The sequence below is a fragment of the Colossoma macropomum genome, unplaced genomic scaffold, assembly GCF_904425465.1.
Source record: "Colossoma macropomum unplaced genomic scaffold, Colossoma_macropomum, whole genome shotgun sequence".
Classification (NCBI taxonomy): domain Eukaryota; kingdom Metazoa; phylum Chordata; class Actinopteri; order Characiformes; family Serrasalmidae; genus Colossoma; species Colossoma macropomum.
Genome location: NW_023494794.1, coordinates 21,327,920 through 21,349,399, shown reverse-complemented (window position 1 = coordinate 21,349,399; position 21,480 = coordinate 21,327,920). Strand labels below are relative to the sequence as shown.

General features: G+C 38.5%; 2 protein-coding genes across 2 annotated transcripts; both read right to left on the bottom strand.

The window, feature by feature from the left end:
• Positions 1–4,489: 4,489 nt before the first annotated feature.
• Positions 4,490–8,684, bottom strand: LOC118815107. Its single transcript, XM_036581038.1, has 6 exons — positions 8,596–8,684; positions 8,143–8,499; positions 6,883–6,990; positions 6,511–6,543; positions 4,902–4,970; positions 4,490–4,789 (listed from the first exon to the last, which is right to left on the bottom strand). Exons 1-6 carry the CDS (start codon positions 8,660–8,662, stop codon positions 4,713–4,715), a joined length of 711 nt encoding a protein of 236 aa, XP_036436931.1. The 5' UTR covers positions 8,663–8,684; the 3' UTR covers positions 4,490–4,712.
• Positions 8,685–11,720: 3,036 nt separating this feature from the next.
• Positions 11,721–18,420, bottom strand: LOC118815098. Its single transcript, XM_036581031.1, has 8 exons — positions 18,279–18,420; positions 16,462–16,833; positions 13,902–14,255; positions 13,692–13,784; positions 13,554–13,598; positions 13,437–13,469; positions 12,903–12,950; positions 11,721–11,832 (listed from the first exon to the last, which is right to left on the bottom strand). The coding sequence occupies exons 1-8, from the start codon at positions 18,334–18,336 to the stop codon at positions 11,774–11,776; spliced, it is 1,062 nt and encodes a 353-aa protein (XP_036436924.1). The 5' UTR covers positions 18,337–18,420; the 3' UTR covers positions 11,721–11,773.
• Between the last annotated feature and the right edge of the window lie 3,060 nt (positions 18,421–21,480).

Genomic DNA, 21,480 nt, shown 5'->3' with positions numbered 1-21,480 from the left:
TAGTTTTCATATTGAATAGGCACTATGCTTATTAATACTTAAACACCAATAATGCATGGCTAAGACTATCTTGGTTGCAATGAGAGAAGAATCCAAATGCTAATAGGCCTTGTCACAGGGTATGGACACAGTATTCTGACTATGAAAACTAAACATAAACTCACAAAAGCGCTGAAAAATAATATAAATATAAGTTTTTTCATTTGGAAATGAAATGGAAATAAGTCTCAGTGTTTATTGTATAAGCTATTTGTGTTGTGATGGTGTGTGATAGCACAGTTCTTAAGGAGATCATAGTGCTGTTTCTTTAAAAATATTGAATGATCAAGTATAATTAATCAACCACATTAACAACACACACTTATGTCTAATCATGATCCACTGCATGTCTTAGTGTCCATCAAAAGTCAGTTGTAAACATATTGACATTGGAGAGCTATAGTTTTAAACAGCCACGTGCTACTAAAAGGTGTTAACCAAAGGAAATGTGCACTGCATCACAACTTTTCAGTGCTGCAGAGTTCTCACAGCAAGAGCAGATGCACTCACTTGTAGTTTGTAATTTGTGGTGGCATCATCACTCACCCCCACCCAAACAATCACTAAACAGTGTGTACATCCTGTATATCAGAGATTAGATCTATTTTCACCAATGACACTTGCAAACTGCACATCAACAAGTGTACTAAATGGGCTCTGGGCTATGTTCACCCAGTCTTGATGCAAATGTGGTTCATGCAGTAGGTACACTGTAAAAAACGAAAAGTTAGCTCAACTTATGGAACTGGATTCTTTCCTCACACAGTCCCACCAGGCATTTTCTCCTCTTGAGCTTTCAATTATGGATGACTGTGGCATCACTGGGTTTCAAACTCCTGAGTTTGCAGCAGGTTACTACAGTTTTTACATTTTACAGTGTCTTAAACATTTCTGAACACAGAAAACAGCAACAACTTCAGGGGTATATGAATTGTGCAAGCTTCCCAACATCAGTAGATGGTGAGTTTGGACCCCAGCAATGCAACAGCCCTCCATAACTGGAATCCCAAGAAGAGAAACTGCCCAGTGGGACTGTGAGATGAGTCTCAGCTAGCAGAGAAGTTGAATACAGAAGACATTCTACTTTTGAACTTAGATCTTAGAACTATGAAGAAAAAACTTTATTCTAAGATGTTAAACTTTTGTTTTTCTTAAATCTTTATTTGTTTGTTTGTTTCTTGCTTTGTATTTATTCGTTTACAAATTGTTTTGGGTCTTTTATTGGTATTCAGACAAATTGTCTTGGGTGTCTGTTAATCAGTTTTATAGGCAACGTGGCAACTCAAATGATTGTCACCGTTGGATATATATAGATATAGTTAGATATAGTTATAGATATAGATATATTGATTATATAGATATAGATATATTGAAGTAGTGTTATAGATATAGATATGTTATTTTTGTTTTGTACAATGAAAATGAGGAAAGGAGCAAAAATTCAAAGGTTTGGGTACGCCAAGAGAATCAAGCTCTCAGATAACTAAGGCCTCAGACATTAATTAGCTTGTTATTGTGAGGAAAGACCAGTTGATACCAGTAAAAACTCTCCTACTCCTCAAACCTTATCCCAACAATCGGCAGCCATGGGCTCATCTAAGCGGCTGCCTAGCACTCTGAAAATTAAAATAACTGATGTCCACAAAGCGAGAGGAGATTATAAGAACATAGCAAAGAGTTTTCAGGTTGCCAGGTCCTCAGTTCGTAATGTAATTAAGAAAATGGCAGTTAAGTTGAGGTCTGGAAGAAGAAAAAAACTTTCAGGGAAAACTACTCATAGGATTGTTAGAAAGACAAATCAGACCCCTTTGACTGCAGACGACCTTCAGGAAGATTTAGCAGAGTCTAGAGTGGTGGTACACTGTTCTACTGTGCAGTGGCACCTGCACACATATGACCTTCATGGAAGAGTCATCAGAAGAAAACCTTTCCTGTGTCCTCACCACAAAATTTAGTGTCAGAAGTTTGGAATATCTAAACAAGTCCTGTGGATTGATGATTAAACTAGACATTTTTGCCACAATGGTTTGGAAAAAAAAATGGTGCAGAATTTCATGAAAAGAGCACCTCTCCAACTGTTAAGCAGGGGGTGGATCGATCATGATTTGAGCTTGTGTTGCAGCCAGTGGCAATGGGAACATTTCACTGGTAGAGGGAAAAATGAATTAAATTTAATCCCAGAAAATTCTGGAAGCAAACATCACACCATCTGTAAAAAAGCTTAAGATGAAAAGAGGATGGCTTCTACAACAGGATGATGATCCTAAACACACCTCAGAATCCTCAATGGACTACCTCAAGAGGCACAAGCTGAGGATTTTGCCATGGCCCTCACAGTCCCCTGACCTAAACATCATCGAAAAAAACTTTTTTACAAGGAAGAATGGGCGAAAATCCCCCAAACAGGAATGGAAAAATAAAAAAGTCCACTGAAGATCATAAGTATGACTCGATATGTTCAAGTGGTTTTGGTTGGAAACAAGATGAATGCATTGGAAATAATGCATTTTTGCTTACTTTTGTTTTACTGTCATCAAAGAGAGTAACTTTATTTTTGTTACTCCAACAAAATAAAGACCAAAAGATGCACACTAGATGAGTTTTTATGTTTTTATCCAGTTAGAAGCATCATAAAGCATATTGTCACTGTCCAAAAAAACATATATCTCCAAAATAGTAAGTTTACAGCAGAAGGCAAAGACATTCTTAAAGTTAAATGACAGTTAATGTAGAGGGGTTTTCTTCCAAGTAATTCTGGAGTATTTATATTGCTTCATTCACCATAACATTTTCAAACAATGTAAAATAAAGCTACCATGTTTAAATGATGTTGAAAAGAACAAATTCAGAAATGAGGATACATGTGTTTCTAGGGACAGCAATGATATGCACATGTCTGTTTTTTGCATGAGAGTAAGACAATAAAAAAAAGCCTGCAGGGTTCATTTGTGGCTGCTGAATTATTAAAATTCACTAAGTTTACCTGTTTCAAAACTATCTTTATTTAGATTTTGCATAGCATCCCAGCTTTTTGGAACTGAGGTTGTGCAATACAACCATTGCTTTTTCAATGACACACCACAAATTTGGAAAGTCATATTGAAACTGAAAAAAATCTGAACTGACCACTATAACTGCCATTCATGTGTACTTCTCTTTTAAATACAATATAAACTGAAGGCAACATTAAGTCACCTTTCCCTGTTTTGCATGTATGTTGTTGTAATATTTGTTTAGTTAATTTTCTGCTGTTTCACAATTTTCTGACATAATTCAGCAGAGACATATTAAGAAATCATCCATTCCTAATACACAGTTAACACCAGTGTTGAAATGTAACCATTAGCGGTAGGCCTCCACTTCAGGCCATAATTCTCAAAACTAATTGTCAGAAAGATTAGGAAAAAAATAACTTCTATGATAATGCTAATTTCTGCTAGGACCCCTAGGGGGAGTTTAGTAGTATGTTATCACTAAGATAATGTTGACTCACATGAATACTTTTTGGCAGTTCTAGATTAAACATGGCCATCTCAAGCTTGTAAAAGAGATGCCATGTTTTGTTTGAAGTTTGTAACAGACATTAACCTATTTTACCTTGTAGCAGTTTTACAGTGACTCTTAGTAAAGAGCCCTGGCATAGAACTGCCTCTGTTGCCCCGTAACTGAAACACATTGCTTCAGCCAATCACTCATATCCACAGTCAGTGACATACCTAAGACTTCCAGAAATTGTTTCCAGAAAATTGGTCCATCTCATTTGAAATAAAAACGTGATTCAATTGTGGCTTCCTAATTATGTTAGTTGTTAATCTAACATGCTAGGCCTTCAGTTCAGCTCCTGAGGTCCTAACCAATGGGAAAGTTAACTTGGCTATATCTACCGATATACCACAGAAGAAAAAACTTTTATTGGATAATTTTCCATCAGGTTTTTTTTTTTTAAGAATTTAACCGTTTTGTTTCATACAAATTAAAGAGAATTTAAAAAAATTACTGTAATATTTACAGAGTGTAAAAACAATGACTTTATTAAACCAAAATGTCATCCATGTTTTCATTTCACAGAAAACATTAGGCCTTCTCAGAAGGCTTAGAAGACATTGAGTTTTCCTTGGCTAACACTGAAGCAATTATTAAAATATATCAGAGGTACATAAAATACCCAAACATTTGTGGACACCTGCTTGTCCATCATTTCTTCTGAAATCAAGGGTATTAATAGTGAGTTTGCTCCCCCTTTGCAGCAGTAACAGCCTCTACTCTTCTGAGAAAACTTTATACTAGATGTTGGAACATTGCTGTGAGGATTTGACTGCATTCAGCCACAAGAGCTTTAGTGAGGTCAGGTACTGATGTTGAATGATCAGTTCTGGGTCACTCCAACTCATCCCAGAGGTATTGGATGGAGCTCCATCACTCCAGAGAACGCAGTTTCACTGCTCCACAGCCCAGTACTGGGGGGGGGGGGTTATATCCCTTTAGCTGATGCTTGGCATTAGGCATGGTGAGTTTAGGTTCATGTGCAGCTAGTGTCCCATTCTATTGGCAATGCTTTTTCGTGTGGAAATTACAATAGCATAAATTTATGCCTTTGTCAAAACTTGTAGACATGTAGAGTAAGTCTGGTTTATGTTCTAATGCTCTAATGTTTACATAGTGATGAAGAGTTTTCATCTCACGCTGCTCTGTCTGTGCTGGTCTGGCATCGCTGAATACTCAGCATAGATTGGGTTATCACAATGTCCTTCTGAAAGAGGAAATATTTATTTGTAATCAACAGAGTATTATGGGGACAATGAGTAGGCTTTCTGTAAAGTAATGTAAAAACGTTGCTGATAAGTGAGAGTGTGAATATTTACCATTTGTATTTTGGCTGTCCTTCATTTTGTAGTTAGCAGAGTCATATATTGGGTTTTCACGTGTACCTTCTGGAAGAAAAGACATTTAAATCATCTCTCTCTCTCTCTCTCTCTCTCTCTCTCTCTCTCTCTATATATATATATATATATATATATATATATATACTTATACTCTACACATATATATATATATATACTTATACTCTACACACATATATATATATGTAAGAAATGTGTTCCACATGTTATTCTGGTTATTAGTTCTCTGGCATTATTTCGTGGGTTATGACAAGGACTTTTATTGTGTTAGCTGTTAGCTGCTTTACTCTACATTTACGTCTGTACTACAAACTTGGATTTGCAGGAGTGCTTACCTGAGCTAAGCTAAATCTAGCCATTACGCTGAAGACTTGCTTATTTGCACAGCATGGCTTTGGCTGATACAGCCTTTAAGAAGGCACACGAATCATGAAGTACGCTGTAGAACACTATTAAACGAGCGAATGCTGGCCAAAACAAAAGGAACAGCACAGGCAGTGAACAAACAGTGACTGTGACGGGTCAAACGTCAGACTTCTGCCACATTTCCATCAACATTGAAGGGGTTCCATGCATTGCTCTGCTTATATGTATATATAGTAGCAATTTTAATGCTTAATTTGAAAGCTTACTCCAGGCTACCTACTCTGAGTTAACCTCTGCACCTACTCTGGCCCAATCGCATTTTTACCCCTACCCTTGTTTTCGAGTGTCACCCTAACCCCTTGGAACTGAGATACAAGGGGTAGTGGTTGAAATATTGCCCTACAAAATGGGACAAGCCTCAAATTAAAAACGAAAGAACATTACTTCATTAACAGGCTACTAGCGCTGCTCTGTAGGCAACATGGCCTGTCTTCAGTAATAGCAGAGGAGGGAAAAGTTCAGCAGCCTTGCTGCTGGGCTTTAGTTGCATTTAGGGCATCATATGCCTTCAAAGAGGGGGGATAAAACATTGTAGCTCTAACACTTCACCCTACCCCTCTATCTCAACAAAAATTGGGACACCCTACCCCTAGACGTGAACGTGCAAAATGGAGGGCCAAGGACTAAGTGGTAGGGGCAAGGGGTGAAATGGGATTGGGCCTTTGTTTCCTTTGTTTCTACTCTCTTTGTCCATTTTATCAGTTCCACTTATCATATAGGTGCACTTTGTAGTTCTACAGTTACAGACTGTAGTCTCTGCATACTTTACTAGCCCCCTTTCACCCTGTGCTTCAATGATCAGGACACAGAACATGTATTATTTGAGTGGTTGCACATACTGCACACACTATTATGCCACGTCATTGGTATGCTGAGAATGGGTGTGAGTGCTGGTCTGTTTCCACTGACTGACAGGGTAGAGGTGGGTTGATAAATTCTGACGCTACAAACGGGCTACATTCAGTAACTGTAAATGTATAAAGTGCACCAGTATGGTCAGTTTTTCAGATAAAGCGGTCAAAGAGTGGAGCTACAAGGTAGCTTTACCTAATTAATTAGCAACCCAACACTTATACAAGCTGTAAAGCAGTAAAGGTGTACTGACACACTGTATCTTTACAACTTTACATGACACATAGCTTACCTTGAACACCCTCTTGTCTCATATGGTGTCTTCCTGCAACAGATGAAGTAACTTTCAATGAGACAGACCTTTGTTGTCATTTAACCTTCATAATGTAGTCTGAAACTAAACTGCTAAACCAGAAAAACAGCATATGAACATGCTGAGTGACCAGCTAAACCAGCACCAGACCAGCATAAACCAGCCTAAACCAGCTTAGACCAGCATTGAATTCATAAGAGGTTGTTTTTTAGCATGTAAAACATCAGTGGTAGGAACTTTATGAACACTCCTACTTTTGAGACATACGCATTATGGCTTCAATAACAAGCACAAAAGACTGTTCATATATTATGCCATTTGAAATAATAATTATTTTATTCATAGACTCACGTTTACTTGCTGTGTAGCAAACACATGCTGTGAACAGTAGTAGTACTACTGCTCCTCCTGATGTTCCTGCTATGATGGCTTTCTGGTATTCAGAAACAGCAGCAAGACCTGTGGGTAAATAATCCACTCAGTTGAGAATGTAAATCTGTCTTTATATGCATGCAAAACTGTATCAATTATGAAAAACACAAAACAAAATCTTTTCTTTGTTTTTTTTTATATAGACGTATTGATTAAAAATGACTAGCATATAACAAAAAAGTGTAATAAGAATGTTACTTTGTATTTTATTGCCATATGGAACTGCAATCTGTAATGCATACACTGAGTAAACACTGCCATAAGACACTGTCACATTCATCAGCCATGCATGAAAAATAACATACAAAACGGCCAAAACTGTATTTTTGAGAGAGAAGAGAAAATCAAGCTCCACTCTTAATTCAGATCTGAAGAAGTCCACAGGTGTTTCTGTCCATCCTTCCACTGTGAGAAGACAACTCAGTGCTATGGGTCTGAATGGATGTGTAGCTATAAAGAAGTCCTTACTGAGAAATAAAGAAGCTAGTGGTGCTATTAGAATAATGGACTGACCACCCCAGAGTCCAGACCTCAACATCATTGAATGTGTTTGGAAATTGTTGGAAATTGAGAAGCAGGAAATGCAACCAACTTCTAAGACTGAACTTTGGAGGTGTGGAAAACATCCTTGCAGATTTCTTTAAAGAACTGCAAGTAAATCTCATGAAAAGAAAGGAATCTGTAATAAAAGCAACAACTTTGACTAAATTATCCAGGCTGTGCCCAGTGTGTCCAGTGGCAGTGAATTCATTAACTCCCATTGTTTGCATTGTAGACTGCATTGTTGCATGCTCTTGACAAGTTATATTTTGTAATTCTATATAAAATTCATAGCACCTAAAGTGGATTCATTCATGTATTATGTGCGTTATAATTAGTGACTAATACACACACTTTCAGTAACCTTCAACAGTCAGATCTCACTATGTGAAGTGAAAAAAGACAAACAGGAAGGCTGTTCAGATACAAGTACAAAGTTTTCACGTACAGCCTTCAGTTTCCCAAAGACAAGAAAAAATGGACTTTTATAGTTAGACAAAAAAACTAAAAGAAAGTAATGGTTGCCGTATGGAAACTATGCAGTAAAGAGTTAAACCACAAGTATAGAACTATTTTTCTGTTTTAGAGCCACAGTCAGATGTAAATATAATGTACATGAATGGAAATGCAAAAACTAACCAAGCTGCACCTCCTGATAGGCAATGCTGCAGTTGATTCCCTCATGAAGCTCACAGCGGTAGAGACCCAGATCAGACTGCTGTACATTACGGAGGAGGATGGAGAAGTTTCCAGATTCTGAGAGTTTGGGGAACGTCTTAATACGTCCACCTCTGTTATTCCAGAACCCTACTTCACCCTGCAGACTGATCTCCACTAGATTATCTGCTGTTATATTCCTCCACACTGCTGCTATATCTGCAGTCTTGTTTGATCCGAGGAGGGTTGGTTTAAAGTTACATGGCAGCAGAACATCAGACTGCAGCTCAGTGGTTATGTTGCTTCTGCCAACATGCTGCATTTGACATCCTCTAGATCCTGTGTGAAAGCATGAAAACCATCATCAGCCATAAAAACCACCACAACCATCATTAAGAAACAGCTAATGTAGATGTTGATGAGAATACAGCTCACCTTTGACCAAACAGCACCACCAAAGCATCCACAAACAATAGAATCTCAGCTCAAAGAGCAGAACCATTGTGTGTTTCACCTGCTCAACGCTGAAAAACAGCCTGAGAAAGTGCAGCGATGGTGAAAGATTGTTCTCAACATCACTTCCTGAAAAAACTCAAACTAACAAACCACAGATACCCAGAAGTTGTTACCACAGAGTTGGGGATTTACAAAAATAGTTCACAATCTGTTGTCATACCCAAGACTGACGTACAAGACATTAAGCTGGAATTAGCACTTTATGTTCAGTGGGTTTATCTGAAAAGTCACTAGAGGTGATAAACAGTGATAAACGGTTTACAAATAGCTGATTAAAATCATTCTGGTTAAACACTTTTGACTTTAATCATAAATTCACATGGACCAAGAAACATACAGTACTGTGCAAAAGTCCACCTTTCACTTACATTTCCAGTCCAAACAGCAAAGTACAAGTTATTCATTTCAGGTCAAAAACAGCTGAACTGTGATTTTTTCTTAAAACTGAAAGCAGTATCATTACTGAGTCAGGAGAAAAACACTAACATCTGGTGTGTATCTGTGAGTCGCCCTGTAAAGCCTGAAATAATAACTCAGTAAGTAAAAAAGTCAGATTTCACAGGACTTTTTCAGACCACATCATACATCTTTACAAATTAATGTCACACTGGTGCGAAAAGAAGGTCTGGCTCGATGTTTAGGTCTTAAAAGCAAAATCAACATTATGCTGATTAAGACATGATAGTAGGATAGTAGATAATTGAATTACTTTTTTTCTTTTTCACATTTCTCAATGATTTTCTTTCTTGTTTAGTTGTGTCCACTTCCACCTCCTAGCTAGGTCCAGTGAGTCATCTGAGAAGTGGCACCAAATCTTGTACTGATGCAACATTATTGCACGGTTCAACACGTTTGGAGAAGAAAGCCAACTGCCAATTTTGTTACATCAGCTAACAAACGCATGCACTGGCTAGCATGGCTCGCGCTGAGTGATGGGGGAGATGGAGGGTCATTCTACCTACCCAGAGAACAAGAAGCCAATAATACTGTCTTGGACTTTCAGCCACAGATGGCTATGGCATCACTGATTACAGTTGATTTTGAAAATTAAAAAAAAAAATTAAACTTCACTTTAAGGTAAAATGTTTTACACATCTTAAAGGTCAGGCCATCAATTTTAAACTCAGAGCCCTCTGTAATATTTGACTAAATTTACCATCTCACTGGCAGCTATAATAAAATATGCTGAAGACTGAAGATTAGAGAGTGGCACCACAGCTTGGTGCTATGTGCTGATACACACAGATGCTCTTGTGGCATCTTCAGCTGAAATGTATCAATAACTAGTCCATGTTTATCAAAACTAAATTATGTCTAAATGGATTTCAGTCAGGAAACAAGGTCGGGATTCCTCAAGACCTGGACTGGACGTTCACCTTCAACATGGCACATCTCACACTCCCAAGAGAAACGACAGGAGGCCGAAGGTTAACTTTCAGAAAGGTGGAGCGCTAATCCACTTTATTGATTGGTCTGAACTTGTTGTAATTGGCTACTTAAGAGACATGGAAGCTTTAGCAAAAGTTCTGCCAGGAAGACTCTAATGCTACTCCCGACCACTCACGGGCCTACACCTGTCTTTAAAATGACTTGACTTACATACCTATTCTGCTGCTCTCAGGTGCCTACATTTTGAAGTTCCCCTCCTTCCTCCCCACCACCAGTTGGGTCCCTGTCTGGTTGTCTGGGGGTTAGGCTCTGCCCCTGACGTCTCTATTCAGCGAGGGTCTCGACACTCGAAAAACCTAGACCGATGACAGGGCCTACACCAAAGACCCTAATTTCTGCTGAAATGTTAGCTTTTAACTTGTAAATTTCCATTGAGGATATGAAAATTTGACCTCCTGACTCTTGCCTCCTGAGTCGCAGTGGCAGAAATTGTGCAATACAAACATTGTATTTCAACATCATGGGATACACAGATTTTTTCAAGTCTCCATTCTGAAAGGACAAAAGGAAAAAAGTTATCACTGTTAGTCTGAAAAAATAGACTAAATTAACTGACAAAGCAAAGATAAATGAATTAGTTTGTGTGGTCGGTAACATCATGTAATCAAACCTGATATTAGCGAGCACAGAAGCAGCCACGTCAGACAGGCAGGGCCATAAAGCATGTTCACCACGTTCCAAACAGAAATAATCATGTGTTTTTAAAACTTTCCATCCTGGAGAATATTTTTTTAAAAATGTGTTGAGTGACTTAAAACAAAGAAAGAAAGTACACTTTCAGAAATATCCATATCTGTGTGGATGAATAAGTATAATTTAGCCATGCAGTTTAGATTAAGCACAGTTCATTCCTTCAGCCAACAGTGTTTATTTTTCTAAACCAAGTCAGAGCTCTCTGAAAAGCAGACAGCGACACAGTGTTTTACCTTTTGACTGCAGTTTTACTGCAGATTTACTCTTCATGATGAGCTCTCATCCTTTTCTGTTGTGAATGTGTTTCTCTGGATCGTCACACGTGGCAGTCGCACCGCCGTCACAGGTGAGCTCAGTTTTACTCACCTAACAGGAAATCGTCTGTTTAGGTGATGTTAAAGTGTTCTCATATTTTTGACTTGTTTAATTAAAGAGGACCCTGTACTGTATTCTCTGCTCTCTGTATTTTCCCTCTTTCACTCATCTCTTGAGTGAAAACATCAAGACAACTAATCGATAAGATTCGATGGCAACAATTTTTTTATCATTATTGATAACGTTGTTTGTTGCAGCCTTAAATTTAGAGCAACCAGCAGAAAAGAAGCTTCAGTGCTTGATAAAACAAATAAATTCCCAGTTAATGTGGCTGATCAAAGAACATCCAGTAAAAAGGAGAACCGTGATGCATCATCTTGGTTTTTAGTTTTTAAGTAAAGGATCTGTGACTCTCAACACGTTTCTCAGTGCATTTTAATTAGCTGACAGGACACTGGACAGTTGTGATGTAACAAAAGCAACTGTACAATTATGATAATAATTGTTACTGTAGCCTCAACTGTAAAGTTCTCACTCCTATTATCATAATAAAGAAAATAAACATAAATATAGAATACATATAAAAAGCTGTTTGATGTTATTCAGCTTTATAAAGCCTGGATTTACAGTTTCTTCGCAGCTACGTCTTTTTTCTCTCCCAGTTGACATAGATTGAGTTTTCTTGTGTTGGATTTTGACCTAGGAAAGGAGAGAGAGAGCAGAGTTAGTGTGGCAGCTAACAGCGTTTTCATCATTACAGGTCAAAGTGAGTTGAAATACAGCAGCATTGAAAAGTTGGGAATCTATGTTTTCAGTGATATAAAAGCAAATATAAAAGGATCCCAATATGTCAGTCCTGTACAACTGATCAGAAGCTGTAGAAAATTCTATAATGACTGCAGAAACTGGGGGGGGGAGTGGGGTTGGTTGGCACAGTGTTCATTTCTGGTCAGAAGGGGAAACTCTCACAAAAATGTAATTAAAAAACAACTGCCCTCTTGACCCACATTCATCCATTTTGTCAAGAGCTCTTGTCAAAATATCTCCTTGAGTAAATATATCACAGAAATGTTTTTTTAAATATTTGTATTAAACATTTTTTTGGCAAAACAAAGATATTATCATGTAAATGGCATAACTATAAAAAAAACATGACTAAGGAGAAAAAAATAATACATAAATGCATAAACAGAAAATAAAAAAAAAAACAGTGGGCACTTCATGGACATCCTAAGCAGAGATACAGTTATACACACATACAGCTAAACTTTTACCATCAAACATAAACTTTACAAGAGGAAAAATAGAAGATATTGCAAGACAACTAGCACTTTTTCCAAGCTACATCCTGGAGCCCAGAAATGAGTTTTTTGGCTTTCTCATTGCCCAGATAGTCCAAGTAAGGGGTCCATATTTAAAATAATAAATATGGCTGGCCTTTCAGGGCTGTAGTTACATAATTATAGAATATTATTCATCATTTTATTCACTTCTTGTTCATAGAATTCTTGAAGTATTGAATAAAACAATCTAAAATACATTTGGTGAATAGTTTGTAATTTTATGTCATTTTTAAATTCACACTGTGTTATTATAAGTTTTTTTGAGCATACAATGAAAAAAAAATTGTTAATATCGCAAATGATTCCAAACTATACAACAACTTTTAGGGGAACAACATTTCACAGTCCATCAAACACAATGTCTCCAACACCTACAAGATACCATCAGTCATCTTACAGTCATATCAATCCTACTGAAATACTCACAGCACCCTCTGCTGGCATTCTTCATTTTTCTGACCTCCATGTCGTTCTCTATGCAGGACATAGAACAACATAAGCATCCTCTGATAATTAGTGTAAATGCAGCTTTAATTGCATTGTAAATACACTATATGCCCAAAAGTTTAGACAGCGCTCATCTAGTGTTTCTTCTGAAATCAAGGGAGTTTGACCCTGTTTGCTGTGGTAACAGCCTCTACTCTTCTGGGAAGGCTTTACACTAGATGTTGGAACATTGCTGTGAGAATTTGACTGCATTCAGCCACAGGAGCACTAGTGAGATCAAGTACTGAGGTTGGATGATTAGTTCTGGATCACTCCAACTCATGGTACTGGATGGAGCTCAATCACTCCAGAGAACTCCTAACACTTGGCATTGGGCATGGTGGTGACCTCACATGCGACCACTCCAGATCTACTGGCATCTATTTTCTGAAGATTCTGAATTCACAAAATAGAAGGAGTGTCTACATACTTTTAGACAGATAGTGTAGAACATAGCTTTGCAATAAGTTTTACCGTAAATAGCCTCTTCTTTTGAGTCTCTTTTGCCTGAAGTTTAAATCAGGAAAAATCACAGCGTCATTTTGGTCTGGTAGGCACAACATGAAAATGTGAATTAAGCAAGAGACTTACTTTCATGAAAATAAGTATTCGTATACAAAGCGTCTGCTGTATCTCCTGAAACATGAAAGAAAAGCACTATTAAGAGCATGTTGGGACAAAAATATATCCGTCAAAGAGGCCCAGCACTAAGGAATGAAGATCACATACTTCTTCTTCGTTGCATACAGCACAAAGACACCAACAACAGGCAGAGTGCAACTGCTGCACCAAGCAAGAAATGCCAGTATTTCATGGAGCTGTCTTCAGAGAGATAGAAGTGGTTTAGACATCACTTCTTATCGCGACTGGTCAAAAATCAGCAACTGACAGTGTGTGTTAGCAGGAGGGATGGTTTAGATTGAATCAGTTGCTTCTTACCTGTGCTTACATAAACGTCCTGATAAGCAAGTGTACAACTGTTCCCCCTGAACAGCTCACAGCGGTAGAGACCCAGATCAGACTGCTGCACTTTATGGAGGAGGATGGAGAAGTTCCCAGATTCTGAGCTTTCCGGGAACGGCCTAATGTTTCCATTTCTTACTTTACCCTGCAGCTTGATCTCAAGTAGATTATCTGTTGTTATGTTGCTGTGACTCCACACTGCTGCTATATCTGCAGTCTTGTCTGATCCAAGAGTGGCTGGTTTGAAGTAACACGGCAGTAGAACATCAGACTGCAGCTTGGTGGCTATGTTAATTCTGGCGAGTGGCTTGCTCCTACACAAAGTGACACCTGTACAAGCCAAGCACAACATTTTTTAATGTAAATCAACAAAAAATTAACACAGTAAAAGGAAACCCTTAACAACAGGGCTGCAGAGAGATTTTAATTGGCCCGTGGGCTCTGTTTTAGAGTGTGTTATAAGTGGCCCACCAGCCAGTACGTTGCAGTTTTTCCTTTCATCTGATGGTGGTGTAAAATTACAGTGTAATGCACCGTAATGTGGTAACAAAGTAAGCCAAAGTTTAAGAGCCTTTTCTTCTCTGACTAGACCTGCAGCTTAATTTACTAAATGACATTTAGTCAAGACTTCAGCCAGAAAGCACAAACTTACATTAAGATAGAGATAGAAATTTGAATACTTTTCCATTGAGAGCCACAGCAAATGCATGTGTTTCATATGTTAAAAGACTGTAATGAATTTAATGTCAAGAGACATGACACAAAGCAAGGGCATTATAATAAATATTCAGGAGAAGGCAGAGAAACTAGAGCAACTGCAGGCTAATCATAGCAAATTCAATAGGTCAGTAATTATAAGCCCTTCAAGGCCATGGCTATTTATGCCGTTTAATCTGCTCTTCTTGTTTATTAAAGTGATTTCTGAACGATGTTGCTGCATTTATTTGATCTGTAAAGAAAATGATCTAACATAGCTGAAAATTTAAAGATGTTTATTTAGCTTGTGCCCTGTGAGGGACTGGTGGCCTGTCCAGGGTGTTTCCTGCCTTCCACCCATTAAGCCCTGGGATAGGCTCCAACACCCCCCACAACCTAGGAGGATAAGCGGCTTAGAAAATGTGTGTGTGTGTGTGTGTGTGTGTGTGTGTGTGTATGTGTGTATTTAGTTTGTCTCACAAATTATATTTTTGAACAACTAAATTATATTTTGAACAACTCGTGAACAGTAATATACTTAATACATTCGTCACATTTTAGTGTTACTCTGAAAACCAAATCAATAATTTGTTATAAGCACTTGCAATCCAAATTGCTCTGATTGAGCAATCCAACAATAAATGAAGCCTTGTGTGTAATGGGGGGGCTGGCTGGCCCTATGTGAAATTCAAACCTAGGCCTCTAACGGCAGAGGCCAGTATGCTATGGGGCAGACCACCGAAAGGGAACAGAAACAGGCCCAAAGGCAGAACTGCACTCAGGGGCACTTTATGATAATAATTTAAAGGAGAAGTGCCATTTACCCGAACTAGTACTGTTTAGTCTGATTTATCAAGCTAATGTCAGCAGCTAAGCTAAGAAAAGCTAACAAGTCAGGTAATTGATCTTCTTTCTTGTAAATGTTTAGCTTCCCTAAGAGTTAGCATAAGTCTGTCTATTAATAGTTTATGTTTTAATCCAAACATTTTCAGTAACAGGAATGAAATGAAATTAACATGACCCTTATCTGGCGATCAGGATAGCATGTGTCAGGCATTATATGTTCCTCCGCAAAACCTCACCATCTGGCCTAATAATGCTAATTATACTGCCACCGCCATGCTGATATACTGCCACCACCATCCAATGCAGAAATCACTACAACTTTGTTCTGAGTTCTGTCAGAGGCTGTGTACTATATAGTGCACCAGTTAATACTGTATACTGCATGCTGCTCTTCATAGTAGTGTGTAGCATTCAATATACAACAAAAGCTGTATGCTGTACCACTAGGTATGGCTAGGTAAGGGGCATGGCTAGATTGTCATCATCAAACCCGCCCCATTTTCCTTAGCCTTCCAATCATTTGCTTAGCGACCGTTGCTAGCCACTTCTTTTGGAAACACCACTGGATATATTTTGGGCAAGAGATGTGTCTGCTGAGTTTTTAAGTATGTTTTCCAAATTTTGCTAAAAGGTCAGTCATTTAAATTCCCTTACATTTGTAGGTGGAAATATGTTTGGCTGAAACCAACCTTATCAAGTTAACCATGTTATCTGTGCAGCACGTTAACTTTATTAAATAGACAAACTAAGCAAACCCACCATTCATATCAGTTACATACTACATACTTCTTACTACTTTTGGACACAGTCAGTATGCGAGCAGTATGTAGTAATCTTTTTCAAAAACAGCCAGAGCTTTTTTTGTTGGCTTGATGAGGCCTCAGATGTTCAGAAACTGCTCTATGGCTCAGATATTTGGGACAAAATATACAACAACTGATTAAAATACAATTACACATCAAATGACAGCTCTTTAAAGAAACATGAAACCTACTGAGATTGAGCTCCTGATAGGCAATGCTGCAGTTAATTCCCTTGAACAGCTCACAGCGGAAGAGACCCTGGTCTGATAACTGAGCTTTATGAAGGATAACGGAGAAGTTATCAGATAAGGAGTGTTCGGGGAACGACCTGATTCGTCTGTCTTTCGATTCCCAGTGTCTGGTGTCGCCATCAATCTCAATCCTAAGCAAGTCAAACGCAGCCGTATTTATCTGACTCCACACCACCACTATATCTTCAGCCTTGTATGATCTGAGGAGGGCTGATTTAAAGTAACAAGGCAACAGCACATCAGACTGCAGCTCAGTGGTTAATGTTGTGTTGGAAACCAGTTCCCTTCTGCATCCGTTCAAACCTGTAGAAACTGGAGCACATAAAACCATTATTGCACTGTAGCTCAGCTATTGGATGCTCTTCTATGTAAGACTATGATGGAATATTTTTCATACATATTTTACAGTAGGTTGTCCGTAATCTTTTTGTTCCTGCTTACTCAAGTTACCTTTTCACATTTTTATTTAATCCCTTATGCTCCTTTATGCACATCTTAAAGGCGTATTAGTCAAAATTGAAGATACTCGACCTCTAGCAGTTAAATAGGAGAGCTACAATAACACCCATCTACACAAAGCATGCCCCTAGAATTGATTGTCCCCTCCGGAGTTTGTTTAGAATTTGCTAGCATGTCCAAGGAAGGTCATGAGTTCACTTTCTAGCAACGAAATAGGCTGTTTATTTACTCCTGATACTTCTTTGTACAGTGACACCATTTTGCCAAAGCAGGCATCAAACTCCTTTGCCTCTTTTGTCCGGGGGAAGTAGAAAACTTACAACGTTCATAAAGATTTGCTGCTGCGAGAATAGAGTGTCTTTGCTGTTTTTCTTTGTAATGAGCTCCCAGACGTTTTTCGGTGAACTGTGACTACCAGGCTAAATATCATCTCTACAGCAGCATTTTAGGTGGAATGGAAAGTTTTAATATGAAGCTAACTTCAGCCTCGTCTAGTTAACTCTGTTACCTACACAAGAGTTTAATGCAGTTGACTAGCAATGCATATGTCACTCTGAAGGTGTTTAATTTAAAGCATTACTTTATTGGGCTCTCTAAGTGATAAACATTTGTCTACTTGACTTGTTTTGTAAAGCCAGCCATTCACTCAGTTCAACACTTTCATGTTTCATGTTTATATACCCGTCCAGGAGGAACATCACTAAATCTGCATCCAACTTTGTCCCCTCTGCATATAATAATTCTCTTGGAAAAGTGCTTTCAGGGTTGATTATTGTGTTATGTTTCTTGTTGTTATATTTTTTAGCAGAACAGCTTTTTTCCCCTACAGTATTAGAACCTTCCGGCTCAGGTCGCTAACCAGATTCCGCCATGTTTTCTTAGCTGAGCAGACGGAGATGATGTGATGCAGGAGAAGGCTTATAAAGTAACAAGCAGGAAGTACAGCTTTTCAAACAGGGTTTCTCAGACACATAATGTGCTTGTGCAGGTATTTTTTCATCATGTTCAACATATTTTCCAGGTTATTTGTACTTGTAATAAAATAAAACAGACTAATGTACCTTTAAGGCTTAGTATTCAGCACTAATATGTAAACGATGCAAAATGATTGAGTTAATATTAAGCAATAAGTGTGAGCAACAGAAGTTTGGACCCAGTCCATGAATGAATCTGTCCGATATTAGATATGAGAATATGGTGGATAAGAAGTTCAGTATGAGTGTAAGGCAGATTTACAGTAAACTAACAAGTCAGAAATTAATGCGGGCACTCTTACATAACGCTAAATAGTTACTTACCTTTGATAAGAGTCGAGAGGAGCAGCCCCAGGAGCCCAAATTCACTTGCTGATTTCATTTTAAGTTCTCTGACAGTCCAAAACACAATAACAAGTGAAACACAAAGAGTGACTTGTCGCCTGAATCATGCTGTGGTGTTTGCTCTTTAACCTACATCTGAACACTGTGAGTGGCTTTGTCTGGGGGTCGATTAAGGAAATCCTGTGACAGACCTTCTACTGTTACAGTGCACACATGAATAAGGTTCTGCAGGTGCAATCTGACAAGAAAGCACACAAGCTGCAAAATTTTGGTGGATTTATTAGGGGTCCAAGCACTGAATGTGCTGTTGTTTTTGTAAAAAAACATTCTTCTTGTTATTATTTTACTTCTCTAAAATGAATCATGCAGACTAAATCATAAGTCATACAGATATGAAACTTGAACAATAGTAGTAGTCTCTCTCACTATTTAGGCAAGCATGATGAGCCAGATCAGCCTGACAGGAGCAGAACAGCACAGTGTGCTTTACATTTTTGACCCATAATTCCCACTCCATGAGTCATACAGACAAAATTCATGTTCCTGATTCAGCATCAACAATCATAAATAAATAAAGACCTTTTTAAAACTTTTTTTCTCTTTCATTTATCTTTTGTCTGCAAAACAGCATAGTGCTTGGGCCCCGTAATTGCCACTTACAGCTATATTGTTGTTAGAAGTAGCACTATTAATATTATTATTATAATTAGTAGTAGTAGTAGTTGTAGTAACTATCATTATTATTATTATTATTATTATTATTATTATTATTATTATTCATTCCAAACCCTAAGTCAGATACTCACCTGTCATGGACCCATAAAACTATAATAAAAGAGCGTCCAAACCTCCTCCTCCCTCCCATCTGACTTTAAATACATTTTAACCTTTATCTTCTGTTTCTCTGTGAAGAATTTTTGGCACCTCACCACCTCCCCAACTCCTCCCTGTTCCTCTATGTTGACAGCTTAAAGCAGAAGCCACCCAGAACTCCAGCCCAGGTTCTCAGAGTTCTCTTCACTGTTACAGTCATGCGTTCTCTTAGCTACGTTGAAGGAGTGTTCCAAACTTTGAAAATCAAGTGAAAATTAAATCCACTGTCGTTAAATCTAACTGTAATACTGTAGTATAAAACGTCATGCTAAATATTCTTAGCTTCCTATTTAATAAACACTGGGCCGAATGCTTATTCACTGCTAACACACAACCAGCATTTTCTTGGTTATAATGAGAAAGGACTCAAAATGCTAATAGACCATATCACTAACTTTGAGTCTGGACACTGTATTCTGACTATGCAAACTAAAGCTCAGTCTCAGAGAGGACTGCAAATAATAATAAAAACAGTTTATAATGGAAATGGAATGGAAATAAGCTGTTACTGTTTTAATATTATGGTATACTCACTACAAGAGGAGATGCACTTACTTGCAGTTTAGAACATGTGTTGGCATCAAGCTAACACCTACCTTCACACTCACCCCCACCCAAACAATGATCTCAGGTATTACAGAGTGCGTATCACGATAACGCCCATCCTGTTTATCAGAGATTAGATCTATTTTCACCAATGACACTTGCAAACTGACACTTAATCAGGTCTTGAAAGATTTTTTTTTTTCCAAAGTAGCAAAGGTTGTTTTTAGGAGAGCATCTACCATAGAAGACAGAATTGTTCAAATCTAAACAAGGCTTGAACACAGATTTTGGCCCATACAATTGTGGTTCATGCAGCCTTTGCGAGGGTCCACTGTAAAAAAAAATTAAGGTAAACTTTTTAAAGTAACTGATTAAACAGCTTTTCTTGAGTGAACTCGATTTGTTTACTAGAGTTCATCCAACACAAACCACATAGTTTAGTCAGAAGTTCTCCTAACTCACATTTTTAGAACTGCATCTCAGTAAGGTAAAAAAAAAATAGAATTTACTTTGCTTAATTTCTCAGTGAGCTCCTTCCATAGTCCCACCTTCTCTTCTGCGTCTCCCGGTTATGGAATTTTGTTGCATCACTGGGGACCAAACTCATGATCTCCTGGTGTCAGAATGCTGCTTACATGGTTGCTGCACATGAATGTCTCTTCTACTGCGAGCACAGCGCCTCCCAAGAACCTCTTCACATGGCCATTTTGCATGGCCACACCTCCCAAGCCAGTAACAGATTACCACGTAACTCTTTAAAGGTCAGCTGTCCCAGTGACCCCACAGAGCAGAGTCCTCGGCCATGCGCGCCCCCAGTCCTCTCTCAGGACCGCGTCCTCTCCCTCAGTACATCACAGTGGAGAAACTAAGCACTGCATCCACCTCCCTGGGTGCGGCAGAACTCCTCACATGCTGCTCGTGTGCACTGGGGCCCTAACACTTTGCCCGAAATCTCTTATCCACAAGAGTATTTAGATCCTTTGCTGTGAAACTCCAAATTGTGGTCATGTGCATCCCGTTTGCTTCATTTATTCTTAAGGTGTGTCTAGACTTCAACGATGCAATTTGAATTGATCCGATTCCACACTTTTGCTGCATCGTCAGGACAAAACCATGCCATGAAGTCCAAGGAACTGTCTGTGGACCTCTGCAAAATTGTGCTAAGGCATAGATCAGACCAAGAATAATAAGAATAAAAATATTTTTGAAATGCAAGAAGCTTAGCACAATCTTAAACCTTTCTAGAGCTGGCCGTCCAGCCAAATTGGACATCCAGGAAATAAGGGACTTGGTCAGAGAGGTAAGAAAGAACACGGCGGTCACTTTAAAAGAGATCCAAAAGATCCAAAAGTCCTGTGCAGAGATGGGGGAACCTGTTGGACTACTATCTCTGTAGCACTTCATTAAATAGGTCTTTATTGCAGAGTGGCAAGATGGAAGCCACTATTGAGTAAAAGGCATATAACAGCCTGCTTGGAGTTAGGTAAATGGCATGTAAAGGACAAGGAAAAGGAAAAATTGAACTCTTTAGGTAAAACAGCAAGCACTATGTCTGTTGAAAAACAGGCACTACACATCAGCTAGCTAACACCATCCTTACGATAAAGCATGGTGGTGGCAGTATCATGCTATGTGGGTACTCCTCATCAGCAGAGACAGAGTACCTGGGAAGAATTGAGGGAGAGATGAATGACAAATACTGGAAAACCTCCTCCAGAGCACACTGGGGCAACAGTTCATCATACAGCATACAGCCAAAACA

Excerpts from the sequence above, each read along its gene's own strand:
- LOC118815098 (XM_036581031.1), bottom strand. The coding sequence starts at position 18,336 with ATGAAATCAGCAAGTGAATTTGGGCTCCTGGGGCTGCTCCTCTCGACT. Across the intron at positions 16,834-18,278 it reads CCTCTCGACTCTTATCAAAG|TTTCTACAGGTTTGAACGGA; the intron begins GTAAGTAACTAT and ends TATGTGCTCCAG. Across the intron at positions 13,599-13,691 it reads CTGTATGCAACGAAGAAGAA|GAGATACAGCAGACGCTTTG; the intron begins GTATGTGATCTT and ends TTCATGTTTCAG.
- LOC118815107 (XM_036581038.1), bottom strand. The coding sequence starts at position 8,662 with ATGGTTCTGCTCTTTGAGCTGAGATTCTATTGTTTGTGGATGCTTTGG. Across the intron at positions 6,544-6,882 it reads TTGCTACACAGCAAGTAAAC|GAAGACACCATATGAGACAA; the intron begins GTGAGTCTATGA and ends CATCTGTTGCAG. Across the intron at positions 4,971-6,510 it reads GAGACAAGAGGGTGTTCAAG|AAGGTACACGTGAAAACCCA; the intron begins GTAAGCTATGTG and ends CTTTTCTTCCAG.